General features: G+C 55.1%; 1 protein-coding gene across 2 annotated transcripts; it reads left to right on the top strand.

The window, feature by feature from the left end:
* Positions 1 to 5,086: 5,086 nt before the first annotated feature.
* On the top strand, positions 5,087 to 18,627 carry SNTA1 (syntrophin alpha 1). 2 transcript variants are annotated; one of them, XM_030462824.1, is made up of 8 exons: positions 5,087 to 5,379; positions 7,721 to 7,906; positions 14,675 to 14,873; positions 14,966 to 15,173; positions 15,244 to 15,374; positions 16,058 to 16,254; positions 16,331 to 16,518; positions 16,816 to 18,627. In XM_030462824.1, the coding sequence occupies exons 1-8, from the start codon at positions 5,106 to 5,108 to the stop codon at positions 16,906 to 16,908; spliced, it is 1,476 nt and encodes a 491-aa protein (XP_030318684.1). In that variant the 5' UTR covers positions 5,087 to 5,105; the 3' UTR covers positions 16,909 to 18,627. The 2 variants fall into 2 exon arrangements, with proteins under 2 accessions (XP_030318684.1, XP_030318685.1); XM_030462825.1 differs by lacking the exon at positions 5,087 to 5,379 and adding an exon at positions 5,805 to 6,122.
* The last annotated feature ends 1,045 nt before the right edge of the window (positions 18,628 to 19,672 follow it).

The following is a 19,672-nucleotide window of genomic DNA, read 5'->3' as shown; positions in this document are numbered from 1 at the left end:
CTTTTCAGCCAGACCCAGGGGAACATCCCTCAGGGAATAACATCCCTCGGGCTCATAAAGAGCTTTTTCCTGGGATGCAAAGCTCATCCCACCCCTCCTGCTCCTCTTTCCTGTGCTCGGGACAGGAGGCTGTTCCTGCAGCACTCCCGTGAATAGGGAATGAAGTAACATCCATCAAGGTCTCCTACTACTCCAGACAACGTTGGTGTTGTCATGTTGAGGGGCCATCAGAGAGGACCGGTGGCAGTGTAAAGAAGTGATATTTATTTTAGGTCAGTCTATCTGTTGAATTCAATAAAGCCCAGGTGACTTTGGGGTGCTGGGGCCCTGCCATGTTCCTGCTCCAGGAGAGCTGGCACATCCCACAGCATGGCTTTGCTGGGGTGGATTGGTGTTTGCATGGGGCCACTGGGAGGGGTGCACAGGAGTCCCTGTCTGCAGGGCCACATCCAGAAGCTCCCTCCATGTGTGGGACTGTGTTTGTCCTGGAGGAAGTTTTGCTTGCAGGTGTTCCCCTGCCCATAACCCCTCTGAACTTGCAGCCCACTCCAAGATTTTAGCATGTGGGATGCAACTAAAGCCAGGTAGGAGCAGATGGGGGGCGGGGAAAGGGCTGATAGCCCTAAATGAAACACCCAGAGCTCAAACAGCCCAACAGGCAGCATTATCTGGGCATGTGCTGCCCGCATGGGAGATGCTGCTCATGCAAAAGGGACAGGCCACGTCACCAGTGTTGGCCAGCAGACAACATCAGCAAGCCCCCATGTGTCATCCATGAAGCTGGGGAACACAGCAGTCATGTGCTCAGTGCTCCTCACAGTTCTGTTTGAGCCAAGAGCCTCCCACCCTCACTCTGTGCCTCAGTTTCCCCAGGAGCTCTGTCTCTGGTGCTACAGATACTGCAGCCATGACATGCAGAAGTCTGAGTAGTATCTCCAGTGGTGGATCCCATCAACTCTGCAGTCCAGGAGATGCTGCTTCCCCAGTGCAGGGAGGGAGGAAACAACTTTTTCATTTGCAAGCTGCAGTTTGACCAGAACACAGAGGATTTGCCTTGGTCTCTACAGAAGAGACCAGTGGGGCCAATTGGCCCAATTGAAACTGCAAACATAATGGTAGATTTTACAATCTGCAGCTCATGTGCTGATCTCTGAGATTCATTTATATCTGTTAAATTACCCTGGGGGTTGACTGAGGGTCCCGGCTGCTGAGTCTTGAGTATCTGAGAGGCAGAGGCTGCAGCAGTCAGTGAATGCTGGGCTTTAATGTGCAACAACTGCTACCTTTCCCTTTTAGCTCCTGGGTGCTGCTTTTTCTCATCCGGTCTCATGTTCTGTGATAGAAGTGATCCTGCCCTGATAACACAAGATCTGCCACGTGGTAGCAAAAGTATTTTCATGCTATGAGAACTCAGCTGATTGTGGCTGCACAAGAGTTTGGTAAGAGAAGAGCCTCTGAGATGGAAGAAACTTTGTAGGGACTAATTATGTCCTAAATCAAAAAGAAAGTGCTCTCAACTTAAAAGACTCCAGTGATTTTAAAGTCAGATAATGCCATTTCATTGCATTTCCTCCATAACAAAGGATGAATCAGTTGTTAAGTACCTATTATGTATCTAAATCTATTACTATCTGTATTAAAACCTATCTATATGAAAACCTATCTGTATGAATATCTATCTAATAAAAACTATTTCTTTCCCACCCCTTGCAGGGTCTTCACAGGGCTCAGTCTTAGAGGGCAGTGTTGACTGTGTCTCACCTCTACCCCCTGAATTCCCAGGGGAATTCAGAATGAGCAGAGAAGCACCAGGGATAAAGACTACCAGAGCATCCTGAGCACTACCAGCAGCTTCATATGCTACCTGGAAACAGTATATTCCTACACTATAGTGTAGTTCCAAAATGTTGTCCCAGGGACTGAACGTGAGCTCTTAAATTATTTTATTTTGCTTCAGAAGGGATTAATTGAATTAACACAAGTAACAGAACATCTCACAGCACTCTATAAATAGACTGGTGTGCTCTGACACAGCTCCAGGCTATGCCAAAGAAATGAGCCTAATTATAGCTGTTTAATGCCCAAGTTCAGGGGGCTGGAGAGAAAAGACCTGGGGGGGGGATGACACGGGGACTCAGGCCCTGGTGGGAATCAGCCAGGAGGCAACATGGGAACAGGGAGCTGAGAACACACTGCTGGGGGGACAGCTTGGAGTGGAGGGCATGGGGCCCAACACTGCGCAGACCACTATGTCCTCCTCTTGGGGACCCCTTAGAGGAGGCGTGGACACCAGAGATGCTCTTTTGCAGCTAAAAACCAGTGATTCCCTCCCCCAGGGACTGTGGCAGCATCCCTGGCTTTGCATCACAGACCCCCTGTGCTCCCCAGCCCCTTCCCTTCTGCTCCTGCTGCCATTTCCATAAGCAGCCACATCTCTGTTTGAGGGGCAGCAGGACTCCAAGAACATCATTGAGTGCCCATCCTCATCTGAGCACAGCTCTTGCCTGACCCAGCTGTACAGAAGAACCAGCAAATGGGTTTTGTCTTTGATTAAAACCTGGAGCCCAGATCCAAAAACTGCAGCAGTCTGCTGAGCCCTATTGCTCCCCTCCCCACGTACCCCCGCTGATCTAACCGAGCCTCCCAGTTTGGGAGCAAGGTCTTAAGAGAGCTTTGGACTCTTGGGTTACATTAGAAAGAACCAAAACTTACAGTACTTGCCTTGGGTCTCTACATAAGTAATTAATGCAATTGTCAAGGGAACATTAATTGCTGAAGGGGGGGAGAACAGGATTGTCCCCTGTACTGAAGTGGTGGCCATGGGAGTAGCTTTCTACCTTCACATCAGCCTCACACCACTGGTAGGGTTTCTCTGAGGGAGGTGAAGCTGGTGTGCTGCGCCCTGGCTTGAGGAATCCGGGAGTTTTCTCCAGCCCAGCAGCAGGATGGGGAAAGGCAGGGTTTCTCCCTCCACCTGGCACTGTCACCATCCAGGAGGCTTCTGTGATTCCAGGCTGTGCTTCTCAGCATCCACTGTGCTGGGCATAGAGATGAGAAATGATAGAAAACCAGCCAAACGGTGCCATCCTTCTGTGCTAAAACCAGTATTTAGGGTCCCTGCTGCATCTCCAGGCAGGGACGTGGCATTAAAGGCTGAAAGTATCAAAAGCAGTGCTGGGAGTGAATAAAAAACCTGGACAAACTGCTGATTACAGCTGTCTGGCTTTCAAATCTCAGAGCAACAACGCAGGGAAAATGAGCCCTGACTCCTCTTGAGGGCCAAGGAACAAAATTCCCCTCTGCTCTACTCAAACCTAGTGGCGTGGGCAGCTGGAGCAGGGCCTGGATGGCCCAATGGGTTGTGCAAGGGATGGGATTATAGGGTGACACCCACCTTTGGCTGTGTGACAGGGTGTTGTAGAACTGAGCTGCACCATCCTAAAAAAGGCAAGGAGTCACCTCAGCCAAACCCCAGACTTCTTAGCAAAAAGAAAATTAGGAATATGTAAACCGTCTGTTTTGTGAAAAAATAGCCTTCAGGGTTTCCTCTGCTGCAACCTCAAGAAATTCCACAGCTGCTGCTGCGTGGGAGGGAGCCCGGGGAGCATCTTCTCCCCCTGTGCGTGGCTGAGGCTCAGGGCTGGCTGCCACCCCCGGCTGGGGAAGGGCTTTGCTGAGCTGGGCACATACTGCAGCCCCTCTGCCAGAGCAGCCGGGGCTCCTCGCCCTGTTCCTCTTCCCAGCCGCTGGTACACATTAATTACAAATCTGGTACATGTCAATTATAAATCCTTTTGCAGTGGGTCTGGGGCCTCTGTAGCCTGAAATGCTAAGAGAGCAAAGGGCACTCTTACACCAAGAGGTATTTGCTACTCCTAGTGCTAGTTTTTTTACTCATAATCGCTGCCTCTTGGCTGCAGAAAAAAAACAGAAATCAAAAAACAAAAACCAAACCTTCGGGTATGCCAAAGGTAACACTGTTCCTGTTTTTAAGGAACAGGACAAGCAAGGGGAAAACAACACGGACTCGTCTGAAATGTCTGCAGACACTACCTCCCTGTGCCTCAGTGCTGTGTAATACCCGCTGAGGCTATTAGAAAGTGCCTGCCCCGAGGCCACTGCAAACAAGCTGGCTCCTGAGGTACCCCTGGGGCCAGGGCTGATGCAGGCAGCCCCCTCCCTGCCTTGCAGGCAGGCTGGCAAGGCACTGTGGAGCCTCCAGAGCCATCGCCAGCCCTTATAAAGGAGCCAAAAATGTTTTAGAAAAATGGTGCATGGTAAAAAAATACTTGTAGGACAGCACCCTCCCCGAGGTCCTCCGCAGGATCTGGCTGGGCACGGGTGTGGATGCTTCCTGAGCTCCCCGAGCACCCCACTCGGTACACATGTACAGGGATCCCTGTAAGCGTACATCCCAGGCCTTCATCCCCTTACCCTTGCTAAGCGGCCACATCCTGCTGCCCCCGGGCCCCCCAGGGTGGGCTTGGGCTGCAGGCGAGAGGCCCGGGACTGCGGGGGGATGGGAGGGGAGGGTGAAGGGGAGGGGGCTGTGGCCCTTGGGGACACGAAGGGCTGAGCCACCTGGCACCTGCTTGGATTCTGCTGCTCCTCCTGCGACACATCCCAGCACGGGGGTGTCCTTGTCCCCAGGGCCAGAGCAAGGAGAAGTCACAGAACACCGGGGGCCCGAGTCCTTCCGTGTGCCCCATCCCGAGCTGGAGCAGGGAAGCACTGGGGAGCTAAATCCCCCTCCCCGTGCCATAATCCACGCCGGAGCAGGGAGCACCGGGGACCACTGTCCCTCCTCCGTACCCCATCCCAGGCTGGAGAGGGGAGCACCGGGTGGCGCCGGGTAGCCATGTCCTTCCCGGTGCCCCATGCCTGTCCGAGACGGGGAGCCCCAGGGACCCTCAACCCCCCGATGCACCCTCCCAGACTGGGGAGCAGTGGGACCACCGAGTCCTCCCAGTGTCACGTCCCAGCACGAAGCGGAAACTACCAGCGTTCCGGCCGCCCCCCCGGTGCCCCATGCCGGGGAGGTCCGGGGTGGGGCGGGGCGGGGCGCGGAGCGGCGCGGCGGGGGAGGTGCGGAGCGGCCGCGGAAGATGGCGGCGGGCAGGCGTGCCCCGCGTAGCGGGCTGCTGGAACTGCGCAGCCCCGGCGGGCAGTGGCTCCGCGTCCTGCTCAGCTTGACCGAGGACGTGCTGGGGGTCAGCCCGGCCGATGGCCCCGGCCCCGCTACGGGTCCCGGCGAGGCCCCCGCGGCGCAACTGAACGGCGGTGAACCGGGAGCCGCCGTGCCCGAGGCTCTCGCCAACATCAGGCGGACGGTGCGAGTCGTCAAACAGGACGTGGGGGGACTTGGCATCAGCATCAAAGGTGAGGGTCGGGCCCAGGGACGGGCGTCCCGGCGCGGGGGGAGGCACCGAGACCTGTTGCTGTCTCCTTGCCGGCAACTCGCTTCCAGGCTGGGGATAAACCCTGCGTGGGGAGCGGAGTTGGGGCTGGGGCTGGGTCGGGGTCTTCACACCCTGGGCACTGCCCTGAGCCGGCCTTCGTGCAGGGCAAAATGGGGCACGCGTGGCAGTGACGGGACCCAAAACGTCCCCAGCCCAGGGAGAGAGCAGCGCTTTGGGGTGCAGCGGGGAGCGGAGTGCCGGCCTGGGGGAACTGGAGGGAGCTTCTGCTACCCCGGTGCAGGCAGGGGGAGGGGGCTTCCTGCCGAGGCAGGTGGGACATGCGGGGTACCCTATGGCAGCAGAAAGAGGGCTCTGACAGCGTGTCCTTGTCCTCTCCGTGTTGAGAAATGTCCCTTTCAAACTCGGCAACACGAAGGAGGTGGCTGTAAACTCCTCGGAGATCCCCAGGCTGGTGCGTTAAACCAGCACAGCTCGGGCTTGGAGAAGCCCCCTCCCGCAGACGGGAGCAGTGGGAAGCCTCCCTGTTGCAATCCGTTTTTTCCCCACCCCGAGCTGCCTTATTCCTCTGTGACTCGCCTGAACTTCAGGCTGGAAACTTCTTGGGAGGATGGCGTTTCTGCCTTTGCTTTTTACGTCGCTCCCAGCATGCTGGAAACTCTGAAACGGATTGAAACGAGGATGAAACGGGCAGCGGGTGGGCAGGTATGTAGCAGATGGGCAGGGAGGTAGGCAGGGGGCAGGCAGACAGCGGGCCGTGGCGATGCGTGGGTGAGAGGGTTGATGGGCAGGCAACAGGCCCAGCAGTCCAGCGGACAGTGATGGGTGGCTGAACCTCTGGATGTGGCTTCGGCTCCAGGAGGTTATGGCCACAGCCTCTGTCTGTCTCTGGAAGTGTGAAGGCTTGTGGCTGTCCGGGTGCTGGGTCTGGATCAGAATGGTGCTTCTGGCTGTGTCTGTGGGGTGTGCAAGCCTGCCAGCCATTCTATTTGGGAAGCATAAAACCCCCTTTGTAATGACCCCTTGGTTGCCAAGTTTTTGCTAGCTCTGTGTCTCTCTCAGGAAGGGAGAAACATCACTGAGTTCAGTGAAAACTTTATTTTCACAGTGTTGCATGTGGAAACCAAGTGGTCACCATCCAAACTGGGAGCTAGAAGCTGTTCCAGGCGGTGGGGCAGAGCTGCCAGTCACCGCCACTGCTGTGGGAGGGCATCGCTCCCCTAACCTGGGCTGCTGACGGGTCCCTGTCACAACGGGTGCCATCTGCATGTCCCCAGGGACCTTTCCTTGCAAACTGGTGTGCGGGTGAGGTGACGGGTGCCGTAGCTGCTGGGCTGGCCCTCCCCACACTGGCCGAGCTGCGGGTTCTGGGAAGGGCTCTCGGTGTGGGCAGCCCCAGTGAGGAGTGGCTGCTGGGAGGACAGGCCCAGAGCAGCCCCCGCGGGGGCCTCTGACAGCTGATAACCCGAACCCTCCGAGAGGCTTGGCAGGCGTCTGAGCAAGGAAATGCCTGTGGCACTGGCTGGGAACAGCCCAGGGAGGTTGGTGACACCAGCCTGGGCTCAATATCTTCCTCGGGAGATGAAGGCTCCTTGGGACAATCTGTCCTGGGGGTGAAGCACATCGGGGGCTGCCGGTCCCTGCTGCTCCTGCCTGGGCTCCTGCTGCACCCCTGCTCCCCAGCATGCAGGGAGCCACACTTCTTGGGGCCCCCCGTGGGTTCAAAAGTTAACGTGTAGAATGAGCTCCTCAAGCCCTCTGGAGGTTTGAATTACATCCCTTTACCTGCTTCTCCCCATCCTCCATCCAAAATAGGCCTGCTGTGCTGAGAGGAGCAAACAGGCAGATTGATTCACCTCTCTCTGGCTCTTTGCCTCTTCAAAAACATTCAGCTGTCTTATCTATTTAGATTGTGAAGGCCTCAGAGCAGGGATGATCGCTCAGCACACATGATTAATAATGCAAATAAAGACACATTTTCCTGCCAAAACTGATGGGGAGATGGCCAGTGTACATGTTTGTGCTGTGAGGAAATCTGCTCAGAGTGGTTTTGGAGCAATTGTCTTCATCTGCTGTAAAGCCTTGTGGTATTTTGGTTCCTGAGGCTGTTAACAGGGTGCCATGGTCATCCGAGGCAACAGGGCGGTGGGATGTGGGGACATGCTAAGTGGCATTGGCACAGCATGGCCAAGAGCCAGGAGAAGGGCTCAGTCTCCCCAGTGGGTAACCAAGCATCCCCCAGCCAACCCACCCCTTTGTGTGGTCTGGCAGCCACCACTGCTTTGTTTGTCTTCTGTTTCAAGGTGGCCGAGAGAACAAAATGCCCATCTTGATCTCCAAGATATTTAAGGGGCTGGCAGCAGATCAGACCGAAGCGCTCTACGTGGGGGATGCCATCCTCTCTGTCAATGGGACTGACCTGTCCGAGGCAACACATGATGAGGCGGTGCAGGCGTTGAAGAAGACGGGCAAGGAGGTGGTCTTGGAAGGTAGGAGATGAGGATACGAGAGGGGTCCAGGGTCCTCCTGCTTCTGAGAGGGCTGCTCCCTGTTTTTCCCAGCAATGGGCTGGGAGCATGGGGGTGGCACATCATCTGCATAGGCATTTGCATGCTCTTTCAAAGGGAAAACAACATGGAAAGTCTGGTTTAGCAGCTCATCCGAAGAGCTGGATAGAGGTAACTGCTGGGATCTCCCTCCAGAAGGAGAGACCTGTGCCACAACTGGGTGCCCAGCAGCTCCATCATTGTGGGTTGCACAGGTGGACTGCAGGTGGGCAGTGATGAGAGATGTGGTGTGGCTTTAGGGAGCTTGTGACTCTTCTTGTCATCTGGTGTCACCCTGCAGCTCCTGGGGCATGGAAAACTTTTGGCTTCTCCTGTGATTTTCATTGAAAGCCACCTCCTCAGCTGGAGCAGGGCTGTGTGGCTCTGTGGGTTTATGCCTGGTAGGAGGGGGTACACTGGCACCCTGTTCCTTGCTGGGCATCTTTTGGTTTGCTGGGAGGGATTTTTGGCAGGCAGGCTGCAGGAGCAGGGTACAGGCAGGGCCAGTGCAAGCGTGCAGATGCAGGAGCTGCCTCCCAGGTGGGGTAAGGCAGATGAACCCCAAATGCAGCCCCCCTGGCCTGGCAGCTGAGGCTGTAAACATTCCAGGGCTTGCAGTCCTCTCTGTTCTGGGGGAAGCTGGAGCTGGTCCCCTGGGAATGGGCTTTGTCTTGGTCCCTGATGTCCCACAGCCTTGTGGGGGATGTCAGGCTGTGGGAACCCCCTCAACCCCTCTTGGGAAGGGGTTGAGGGCTGGTTGGTTCAGACCATGGGAGGAGGGACCCCACTTTTCTCCTGCTATATTTCACATCACATCTGTTCACCCTTGCCCACCCTCTGCCAGCTTGGCCAGGCAAGGCTGAACACCCAGGGGCTGTCCCCAGGGATGGGCTCCTTCCCTGTCTTCACCCCTGAACAGCACCCCAGTTAACCAGACCTTTCCTGGTACTGTTGTAGAGCTCCAGATCCCAAAGGGTGGTTTTATTTGGGAGCAGTGCTCTGGGCTCTGCCTAGACAAAGAAGAGTTCTGTGTCTTCTCCTGCCAGTGACCTCCATGTCTCCTGCTTTCCTATGCCTTCCTCAGATTGTCTCAGCTCCAGATTTTCAGTTTTAGCTTGGCTCAGCCCTTTCTTCTGTGGGTTCCTCCTCTCCTGGGAGCCACAGGACCACAGTTCATCTGGAGGAATGTGCTGCTCTGCACAGCTGCTGGGGGCAGATAGGGTTGGTGCTGGGGTTGGGTTTTTATTTTTTTGACCAAAGAGAAATACAAGGGCCTCTTTCTCTGGGAGTCTGCAAAATTCCTCCCCATAGCTGCTGTTCTCAGAGCACCCTCTCTGTTGTTTTCTTTAAATCCTTTACCTTGGCCTGGGTTTCCTTGCTGCTAGTGGTTCGGTGCAAGGTGGAGATGAGCTGCCTGTTCTGTAGAGAACAGCTTCCCTTCCTGGATCTTCTCCTTCTCCTCTCCATCCCCCTGGGCAGCCAGGTTGCCCTCCCAGGAGGCACCTTCAGTCAGGGCCTTTGCTGTAGCTCTCTGAGCTCAGGTGTGACCCTCTGAGCTTCATAAATAACTGAAACTCCCAGCAGGTACCCATGGAAGGAGAGGGCTGGGCTGGCTCCCACCAAAACATGCTGGAGGCTTTGGGATTAGTTTGGAGATGGTGCTGTGGGGCTCCTGTGGCATGGTGCTTTTCAGGGGTGTTGCAGACAACGGCTGGAGTGGGGCAGGGATCTCTGCTGCTTGTTCAGAGGGGAACATGGGACACACATGCTGCATCTCCATTATCCCCATTTCAGGTGTGCTGGGGCAGTGCAGCCCTGCCTGTGGAGCACAGTGGGGCTAGCACTGCAGTGTGGTCCCTGATGGGCTGCTCTGTGGAGGTGATGGCCCTTCCTGGGGACAGGGTGTCCCCTGCTCTACACCTGCCACCCCCAGGGCTCTCAAAGAGCTTTCCCAGCACCCTGCCCTGTGAGGGCTGGTAGGGCTGGGGTCAGAGGAGACAAGGAGGGGCTTCAGTGCTCCTTCTCCTACTTGGGCTTGTTCCAGGACATGATAGCCTTAACCTCAAGGGGTGTGTGCCTCCAGGGGTGACTCTGAATTCCCTTACAGCTGCTGTGCCCATGGGTCAGGATAGTGAGTTGAGGTGAGACTCTCCAAACCAAGCAGAGCTGGGAGGTGATGTGTTTTAACCCAAATACCAGCGGTGGCTCCACGTGCCAGACCTCACCCTGGGTTGCTCAGCTTGGCTTCTGGCTCCTGCAACGAGGACATGCAGATACCTCTCAGTATGTCCTGCCAAGACGTTTTTTGGATGTGTCAAACTACTCTGTTGATATTTGCAGGGGGAGTTGGCTTGTCTTTATATTACATTGTTATTCTGGGGAGAGTTGCTCTCCTTTACCTTATTTTTCCCTAGTTTGTTTGGTTTTGTGGTTTTTTTTTTTTTCCCTCCTCCTTTGCTTTGCTTGGTATCCAGAGTCCCTGAAAAACCCAACTGCCCTGGAAGGGGTTGCGTGCCAGGAATGGTTTTCCTGCAGAGACCCCTGTGTACGGGTAGAGAACTGGGAGCAGTGAGGAAGAGGAGCTGGCAGTCACAGGCATCTTGTCTTCAGGGCTTGTTGACTGCAGGGTAGCTCCTGGGGCTGTCAATGCTCTCCAAGATTTGGCTGGCCAAATAATAGCTTGGAAGCTTGAAATTCAACATAGAGAAGGGGTGCTGGGAAAGAGTAGTGTCAGGGATGGCCAGCTCGGGTGTGCTAGTTGCCCTAACTGTGGGAGGCCCAGAAAGTGTCAGAGGGTGGAGATATGCATGGTGTGAAGTGTGAAAGACCCACAAAATGTTGGTGGTCTTGGGGGGAATAACCCTGGTGTGGAGCAGAAGGGGGTTTTGAGTGGAGATAGGTGCTGGCAAGCAGAATTTGTATGGTTCCCTGCTGCTGCTGCCCGTTGGAAGGGCTTCTGGAGAGAAAGTCCTGAGGTGGTCTCCAGCCCTTTGTGGGACACTGAAGTGAATGAGTGAATGTCTGCTGGCAGATGTGATGGTTCTCAGAGTGTGAGCTGCTTGGGCTTTGTCCTCAGCAGTGCTGTGTGTGCTATATCCTACCTCCTCCACACCTCAGTTTGCTTTCTCTGGGAACTTTTTTTGGAATGTTTCTGCTCCTCTGGAAACATAGAGAGGTGTCCCATGATCTCCCTGGGATCACACAGCCCATGGATCACTGCTGGCCATGGAGTGCAGGGAAAGAGCCTGCAGGGAAAAAGTGCATTTAGGAAAGAGCTGGAGCATGGCACATAGCATTGAGGGATGGGACAGGGTTCCAAGGCAGGAGGGACAATGATAGCACCTCCACTTTGCAGCATCCCATGTTGTCTTCCTCCCTGAAGTAGAAGGGTTGGAGCTGAGATAGCTGGGACCAGCACCTGCTGCCTTGTTCGTGCTCAGAACAAGGAACAAGGGACACTCCCTGGGTGGGATGCTGGACAGTGCAGCTGTGTCAGCCCCTGCATTTTGGAAGCATGTGGAGTTCATAGGTCATTTCAGAATATCTCTTTGAGATGACTGTTAGCTAATCCCTCAGTTCCACATGTTAATTTTGCATGAGTAGTCCTGAGACAGAGAGGCACCAGCTGGAGATAGCCTTAGCATCTCCTCAGGACCAGTGATGGATCTCCATGATTTTTCTGGAAGTCTTCCTGATGAGATGACCACCTGTAGGGTTGGAACTTTTTGACTCACAGCACTGTACCAATGCTGCTGGGAAGCTCTTGGGGGGGCAGTGTGAGCCACCCTATCCCTGACTGGCAGTGCAAGTTTAAACCTTTCCACCATGAGTCTGTACTGTCATCTCCAGGCTGGAGCAGAATGTGCCAGCACCCAGCTGATGACCTGAGGAGCAGGCTCTTGAGCCTACTGCTGGGTGTCCATGCGGTTGTCCTGGTTTTCCTGGCTGGAGGAGGGTTTGTGGCTCTTCAGTAAAGCTGTCCGGGGTCAGGAGCTTGGCATGGGGCAGGTTGTGGTGACTCAGGATTGAGGGTGCAGCAGTTCTTGGTTTGGGCTTGTACCCCATCCTTGGGAGGGATGGGCTGGTGGAGAGGATCTTTTACCCAAGAGGTGGAAGCAAGAGGTTTTGGTGTGTTTGCCTCTTTCTGAGGTGACAAGGAATTAGAAAAAAATAATCTCCAACAGAGACAGAAGAGCAGGGCAGACCTGGGTCCTTGGTCCCTCTTGTCCCTGATGCAGATTGCTGCTGGGCTTGGGGTGCACATGATGCTTTAGCAGTGCCACAAGCAGCTACTCACCCATGGCCTCCCCAGAAACCTTTGATGCTTCCTCGAAACCTAAAATAAAGTCTTCAGTGCAAAACCCTGAGTGGCCAGAGGTCCAATTTGTCCCCTTTCTTCCATGCTGGAGAAGATCCATGGGCCAGGCCATGACCCTGAGGAGCAGAGAACCTGTGTGAAGGTAGCCTGCCTTTGGGGACAGTATGTTTGCCCAGCAGCCTCCAAGAGGCTTTGCTGAAGGGGGGTTATTTCTGCCAAGGGATTTTTGGAAGGGTGATGGCTAAGAAGAAGAGGGCCTGGGAGCCCCAGCACTGCAAGTTGTTGATTAAAGGAACACCAAAACAACAGTACAAGAATTACAATTACCAGTAGCAGAGGTGATATCTAATATGGTCTGAGTCATTTGCTTTAATGAGATGGTTGTAATTAATTAATCCATTCAATAGCAGGCAGTAAAGGGACTGGCGGGAGTGTAAATGAATCCGCAACTCATCCTGCTCTGGGAAAACTCCATGGTGTTGTTTTTGCTTTGCAGGGATGGGCAGGGGTGTGGTGGCTGCTGCTGGGGATGGCACTGTCACACCATGTCCCCCTGGCTATGCCATGTGTCTGAAATTCCTCCTGTCAGAGAGGACAACAGCTCCCATGGGACAGTGGCCCAGCCTCTGGTGTGTCCCAGGGAACACCACAGCCCCCATCATGTCCTGGCTCTCTGAGCTGTCTTGGGATGCCCCTGAGCTGCCGGAACCCATTGGTGCTTTCCCAACAGCCTTAAAATCTTCCTGGAAACCATGTGCCATTGCCTCATTCTCCGTGGGCCAGGCACTGCTCCCCTCCTCCTCTGCTCCGTTGGGATGTGACCCCACCATTCCACCACTGATGCCGGTGACATCCTCTGCGTGCCCAAGGAGTCAAGGGCTGGCACGGGGACACAGCTCGGGTTTCAGGGTCTGAATGGTATCTTTCTGAACTCCAATTAGTTCCCAGGCACCGGGATAATGGCTGGTCTCTGTTGCCGAGATTAATGTCTTGGGGTAAAATCCAGCCTAGCTCAAATGCCTGTGGGAACGTGGTGGCTATTTATACCAGGGGGTGCAGGCATGAGGCTGGTGGCCCCTTGCTGCCTCCTTGGCCCTGGCGCCATGCAGGGTAACCTGACCCACGTGCCACAGTGGAGTGGTGGCCATTTATAGCTGTGTCCCCAGAGCCTGGAGCTCTGCCTCCCCACTGTGCCCTGCCACTGCTTCTGGGTGGGATTTTGGCATTCAGGGTTTTTTCTGAGGAGTGCGCTGGGATAGTAACAATGGGAAAGATGGGTGGGTGAAGGATGGGGATGGTAGGCTCTGTGTTTGGACTCTCTTCTGCTGGGAAAAGGGCTTTTTTCCAGCACATAACTGGGTGGCTGTGGCTTTCTGCAGCAATGGAGCTGCTCCACTGACCAGTCACATACAAGATCTGTCTGCAAAGCCAAGCTTGTGTCCTCCTCCTGCCACCCACACGCTGACTTGGACCTGGAGCAAAGCCAGCAGTGACAGCTGGGGACGTGGCAGCAGCCACGTGTCTGTTCCATGGTCCTTCCCCCAAGGGCCACCAAAGGGAATCCTTTCCCCTAGTCCTCCCAGGGCAGGGTTACAAGTGGTCCCACTGGGCTGCTGTGTGGGGCGTCCTCCCTGCCTCGGTCAAAGCTTTTTGGTTCGTGCTTTTGACCTAATTTTTGGGACATAGCTATGGGGCCCCATCAGTTCCCCATGACTTTCATCTTCCCCTTAACCTCAGGAGATGGCTGCTGTCCCAGCATGACTCTGAGGGATCTGGCACTGGATCCTGCCTTGCTGGGGACTGAAAGTTGGTTTCTTGTCCTTGGTGTGTAACTCAGAGCTGTGTGAGCTGTGAGCATGTAGCTGGAGGCTTTTCCTGGGGCCAAGCCTGGGGCCAAGCCATGGCCAGCTGGGAGCTGCTGTTCCCAGCTGGTGGTGGGACCGGCTGTACCAGCACAGTTTGGACTGTGTAATTTTGGCCTAGGACTCCTGCCCATTCCCCACCCCCTGGCTCCATGTGCCGCCTGGGGACCTGATCAGACTTGGATCAGTGAAATGATCTGGGTTAAAGGAAAGAAAAAAGGGGGAAAAGTAATTTTAATCCCTCCCAGGGGGCTCCCCTGGTTGGGATGATGTCACTAAGAGGATCCTAGGTTTCATGTCACCCTCTGGTATGCCCTCAGCCACCAGTGCCATCCCCTACCCACAGGGTTGCTGGACAGAGGACCTACTGCAGTACCTGTGGGTGGTGGCTCCAGGGAGGTGGGAAAGGAGGCACTAGCTTTGATGCAGAGAAGGTGCAAGGAGTCTCAGGAGGACAGAGGGTGCTGGTGGGCAGGATGAGGCCACCGTGGCCCATGCCACATCCTCAGATAGGTGCTGCTTCTCTTCCAGTGAAGTACATGAAGGAGATCTCCCCTTACTTCAAGAACTCATCCACAGGAGCCACAGTCAGCTGGGACCCCTCTCCTGCTGCCCCACAGAAGTGCTCGTCCCCCCTCCTGCCCCCTCGGGAGCTCCGGGAGGGCAGGACCGTGCCCTTGAAGATGTGCTACGTGTCCCGCAAGTGCCTCCCCGCCGACCCGGAGCACAGGTCAGGGTGTGGTGCTGGGGGATGGCTGTGCCACTGTGGTGTCCCGGGTCACCGTGGGCCGGTGGGGACCCAGCGGGGCCATGTCCCTGCAGGTACCTGGAGGTGTGCTCGGCGGACGGGCGCGTTGCCCTCTTCCTGCGGGCGAAGGACGAGGCCACAGCGCAGTCGTGGCTCAGCGCCATTCAGGCCAACGCGGTCGCACTGCTGCCGAGGGTGAAGGAGGAGCTGCGAGCACAGCTGGGAGGTGCTGGCGCGGTAGCTGGACGGGACATCAAACACGTAGGCTGGCTGACCGAACAGGTACCTCCATGTCCTCCCCTGCCCCTGGTCACCATGTTGCTGGTGGCCCTGATCGCCAGCACCCTTGCAGCTCCCCAGCACCGGTACCAGGAACCTCTTGGCTGTCCTGACGGAGAAGGAGCTGCTGCTCTATGGCAGTCTGCCCCAGAGCCGTGACGCTGTGGGCAAGCCCACACACAGCTACCCACTCATTGCCACCAGGTAGGGGACACCGGCCCGGCACCTTCCTGCCCTGTGTGAAGGGAAGGGTGGTGGCAGTGCCCAGGATTGTTGGCAGGGGCTGAGGTCAGGGAAGAGCCCTAGAGTGGTGGCAGGACCCCAGGGTAGTGGCAGTGACTGAGGGTGGTGGTAGGACCATGGGATGATGGAAAAGTCCAGGGGGTGGTGCCAGTGACTGAGGGTGGTGTTAGGGGCTGAGGATTGGGGCAGAGCCCCAGGGTGGTGGCAGTGGCTTTTGGGTGGAGTAGTCGGGTTGTGGTAGGACCATGGGATGATGGAAGAGATGAGGGGGTGGTGACAGTGTCTGGGAGATGGTGGCAGGACACGGGGATTGGTGGTAGAGTCCTAGGGATGATGGCAGGCGTTGGGGATAATGACAATGTCGAGGGGTGCTGGCAGGTCACTGGGGATGGTGTCAGTGTCCCGGGATGGTGTCAGTGGTGCCGGGGCTCAGGGCTGGGGGGTTCGGCTGCAGCTCCCTTGGTTCTGCGGGCGGGGGCGGGCGGTACGCGGGGCTGCAGCGCCGCCTGCGGGCCGCGCCAGCAAACACCGCCCGGGCGGGGCGGGGCGGTACCGAGGGCGGTGCTGATAACGAGGGGAGCGTTACCGAGCGCGGTACCATTGGCGGTACCGATGGGAGTTCTGATGGCGGGTGGGTGCGGCAGGCTGGTGCACTCGGGGCCGGCCAAGGGTTCGGCGCTGTACGCGGCGGAGCTGTCGTTCGCACTGCGCAGCGGCACCCGGTTGGGCGTGCAGACCCACCTCTTCAGCCTGGAGAGCCCCCGGGACCTGGCGCTCTGGACCCGCCTGCTGGTGGATGGCACCCACGGGGCCGCCGAGCTGGCCCAGGAGGTCTCGACAGGTGAGTGGGGAGCTGGGGGTGCGGGTGGTGGAGCAGGCAGCCCCTGGCTCACTTCTCCCACTGTCCCCTGCCCCAGCCTGCACATGGAAGGGGCAGGACTGCACCCTCTCCATCCACATCGACAAGGGCTTCACCATCTCCACCACCGAGCCCGGGCTCAGCAAGACCATCCTGCTCCAGCAGCCCTTTGAGAAGCTGCAGATGTCCTCAGATGATGGCACTAAGATGCTCTACCTGGACTTTGGTGGCCCAGAGGGAGAGATTGTGAGTTGGCTTTACGAGTGCTATTCTTCCACCCACCCTCCCACCAGGCCTGGGGGAAGAAGGGGAGCAGAGCACCCACCCTGTGCTCAGCACCCGTTCTGCCTTGTGGGGCTGAGGCATGGCTCATCCCTGGCTACACGCAGCCCCTGTGATATACAGCCCTCCCCAGTAAGACTGGTTTTGGAGGCACTCTGGGATGGGGGAAAGGTCCTGGCTCTCCCCACCACAACCAGAAAGCTAGATTGCTCCAGGAACAGCCCAACCCCTTGCGTACATCCCTCTGTTTCTTTCTTGCAGCAATTGGACCTTCACTCTTGCCCCAAAACTATCGTCTTCATCATCCACTCTTTCCTCTCAGCCAAGTTGACCCGGCTGGGGCTGCTGGCATGAGGAGGGAGCTGAGAGGGCAGAGGACCCCAAGCCCTGGCCCATCTATGCACCTTCCTCTGGGCCAAACCCAGCCCCAAGCCAGCCCAAGGAGATCTGGAGCCCCTGCCAGCCCAAGGAAAAGCAACAGCCAGCTGGGAAAAACAACTCCTTGGACTTTTGGGTTGAATCCCTCCTGGACGGCAGCACCGGGACTTCTCCAGTCCCTTCTTCCCCTCCTTCATCCTGCTCTGATGCTCTGCAGCAGCTGGAGAAGCCGGTTTGGAACCCGCCGTGTGTGGTTGTCACCCCAGTGCCTTGTGAGATGATATTTTCTGTACCAAGAACCCATTTGTACCCATGTTTTATATTTATATCGTCCAGCTCAAAGCGCTAACATGGCACCTCTCGCTCACCTGCCTTGGACCCCTTGGAGCATTCCCAGGTCCTTGCAGCACAAGAACCCAGACAGACAACCAGAGGGCTGGAGACCGGAGCACTGGAGAGATGGAAGCTGCAGATCAGATCTATTTGCCAAATTTTTCCATATTGTGCCCAGGGACGGGAGCCACTTTTCTTTGTTGGAGTTGGATGGTTCATTTTATTTTGCTGACTCCTGGGTCACTTTATTTCTCAGCTGAGGGTTGAAGGTTGTTCAGGCAGCTGCTGGGAAACAGCTTCTTTTATGAACCAAAAGATTCTGCATGAAATTTTTTTTTTTTTTTTTTTTTTTTTTTTTTTTTTTGGTGAAGTAAAAGATCTGTATGTGGGTTGATACCAGGGCTGTGCCTCAGGGTGTTTGCTAGCAGGGGAAGGAGAGGTTTCACTGTGGGACATTGCTGTGAGCTGGAGGTAGGGGTGTTTGGAACCCTGGGGGGGTCAGATGGGGGCAAAAAGTCTTTTGAGCTGCCTGATGCTGTGCTGGGTGTGCAGAGGGAGGCAGGTTGATCCTTGCACAGCTAGGAGATAGCAGGTGGGGTTGAATAACCTTCTCTTCCTGTGCTGGGATGCTCAGTGTAGGGTGGGTGTCATTTCCAAATTCAGAAAAAGTTGCAGGGAGAGCTGGCAGCTCTGGGGAGGTTTTCTCAGGGCACTTGGACATTGCTGGGCATCCTCTGTAGCTCACCTGCAGCATCTCCTCACTTCTGGAGAGAGAAAAGGCTTTTTCAGTGCTAACAGGGATTCACTCAGGGTGGCAGGGATTGAGGTTAACCTGGGAAGGACTCGATCAATCCTGGCTGTGTCACAAGCCCAGTCACCATCCCCATGCCACCAGAGCTACCCTGGCTGCCTAACTGCTCCAGCAAGGGCATCACGAGAAGGAAACAATGTCCACAGCCCAGCCAGGCAGCTACTTAAACTTTTTCTGAATTTGGAAACATGCAAGAAGGGCAGCATAGTGCGTGTGGTTTGGGCAGGGAGGGAAGCACAGGAACAGCTTCTTTGGTGTAAAGGATATTTTCTACATGCAAGAACTCAGCTGATGAGCTCTGTGGGACAGGGTGCTGGAGAGAAGGGGGCTTGAGCCCATGCAAGTACAGCCTGTGCCTCTGTGCAGAACCTCATGCCTGACAGCAGTCATCTTGTCTGATTCACAAGCCCCTATTTTTATTGCACTGAACTGTCAGATTTCCAAGAGACTTTGCAAAATGGATTTGCCAAAGAAAAAAAAACAACAAACCACCACCCTTCCCCCTCCCTGTTACTACCTGTTAAATCAATACAACAAGTAATTTAGAAACAGATGGGGTATTTTTCTATGATCAAAAGCATGTCTGCACAAAGAAACGTAACATTGCTGCAATTTATCTTCCTGTCCTACAGCCATTACTCTTTGGGGTTTCCAATAAAAGAGGGAATCACTCCCAATCCAGAGCAGATTTCCTATTAATCTTCTAGATCACAGACTGCCTCAATGTTCCCAGTGCAGCTCAGCGCAGTTGAAAGAAATTACTTAGTTCTGAGATGAACTTTTCTTTGACTTACTTGCATTTGATATTGGTGATGGGGTGGGGATTCCAACCCCTACTGTATTTTATGATGCTTTTTCATCTGCTTCACCCTTCTGGCACTGTCCTCTGCTCAATGGAACCCTTTCCCCCATGATGCTCTAGCAAAGGGGCTGTGAATGTTTCCCACTGATGTGTGACACTGTAACATAAACATCCTGGGAAGAGAAGATAGAAGCTGTCTCCCCAAGAGGAGCCTGTGGCAGCTGGAGATCTCTCCCTAAATCCAGCAGCACCTTTGATTCCTGGGAAGATGCCTCAAGGGGTTGCATGAGCAGCCCAGTGACAGTGCCTATTTTTGCAGCTGGTGCTTAAGAATCAAGCCCAATGCCCGAGGTCTTGGAGAAAAAAATCATTGCAATTATTTCCTAAGATTCCTAAGATTTTCCTAAAATTTCCAGTTCATCTTGAAGTAAGTGTCCAGTGACATTCAGATACCTGGAATCAGCAGTGAATTTCTTTGCCTGGGGAAGGTCTTGGGGTTTGTAGCAGGGACTATTACTGGTGCAGGACAGCATCTGTAGGAAGTGAGTAACATTCCTGCTAGAGACCACACCATGCTCTTCCCAGGGGAGCACTAACAGTGCCTCAGGGTTTTATTCTTTCAGGCACTTTTATTGCAGAAGGACTAATATTTTTGAAAGGGGCTTTAAAATAAATATAATGACCTCATCTTGCAGAACTGGAGTGATGGTAATAGGCACAGATGAAAAGCTGAGGCACTCTGAGGCAACTGGAATTTTATTTGGCCACCGTGACTGAAAGAGCCGAGGGAAAGA

Source organism: Calypte anna, chromosome 20, assembly GCF_003957555.1.
Source record: "Calypte anna isolate BGI_N300 chromosome 20, bCalAnn1_v1.p, whole genome shotgun sequence".
NCBI classification, from domain to species: Eukaryota; Metazoa; Chordata; class Aves; order Apodiformes; family Trochilidae; genus Calypte; species Calypte anna.
The sequence above is the reverse complement of the archived record's forward strand: the minus strand, read 5'-3'. Positions and strand labels throughout refer to the sequence as shown.

What these genes read in the sequence shown, in the direction of transcription:
- SNTA1 (XM_030462824.1), top strand. Translation starts at nt 5,106, where the DNA reads ATGGCGGCGGGCAGGCGTGCCCCGCGTAGCGGGCTGCTGGAACTGCGC. An exon ending in CAAGGAGGTGGTCTTGGAAG is followed by an intron (nt 7,907 to 14,674) that starts GTAGGAGATGAG and finishes CTTCTCTTCCAG; the next exon opens with TGAAGTACATGAAGGAGATC. An exon ending in CCCGCCGACCCGGAGCACAG is followed by an intron (nt 14,874 to 14,965) that starts GTCAGGGTGTGG and finishes ATGTCCCTGCAG; the next exon opens with GTACCTGGAGGTGTGCTCGG.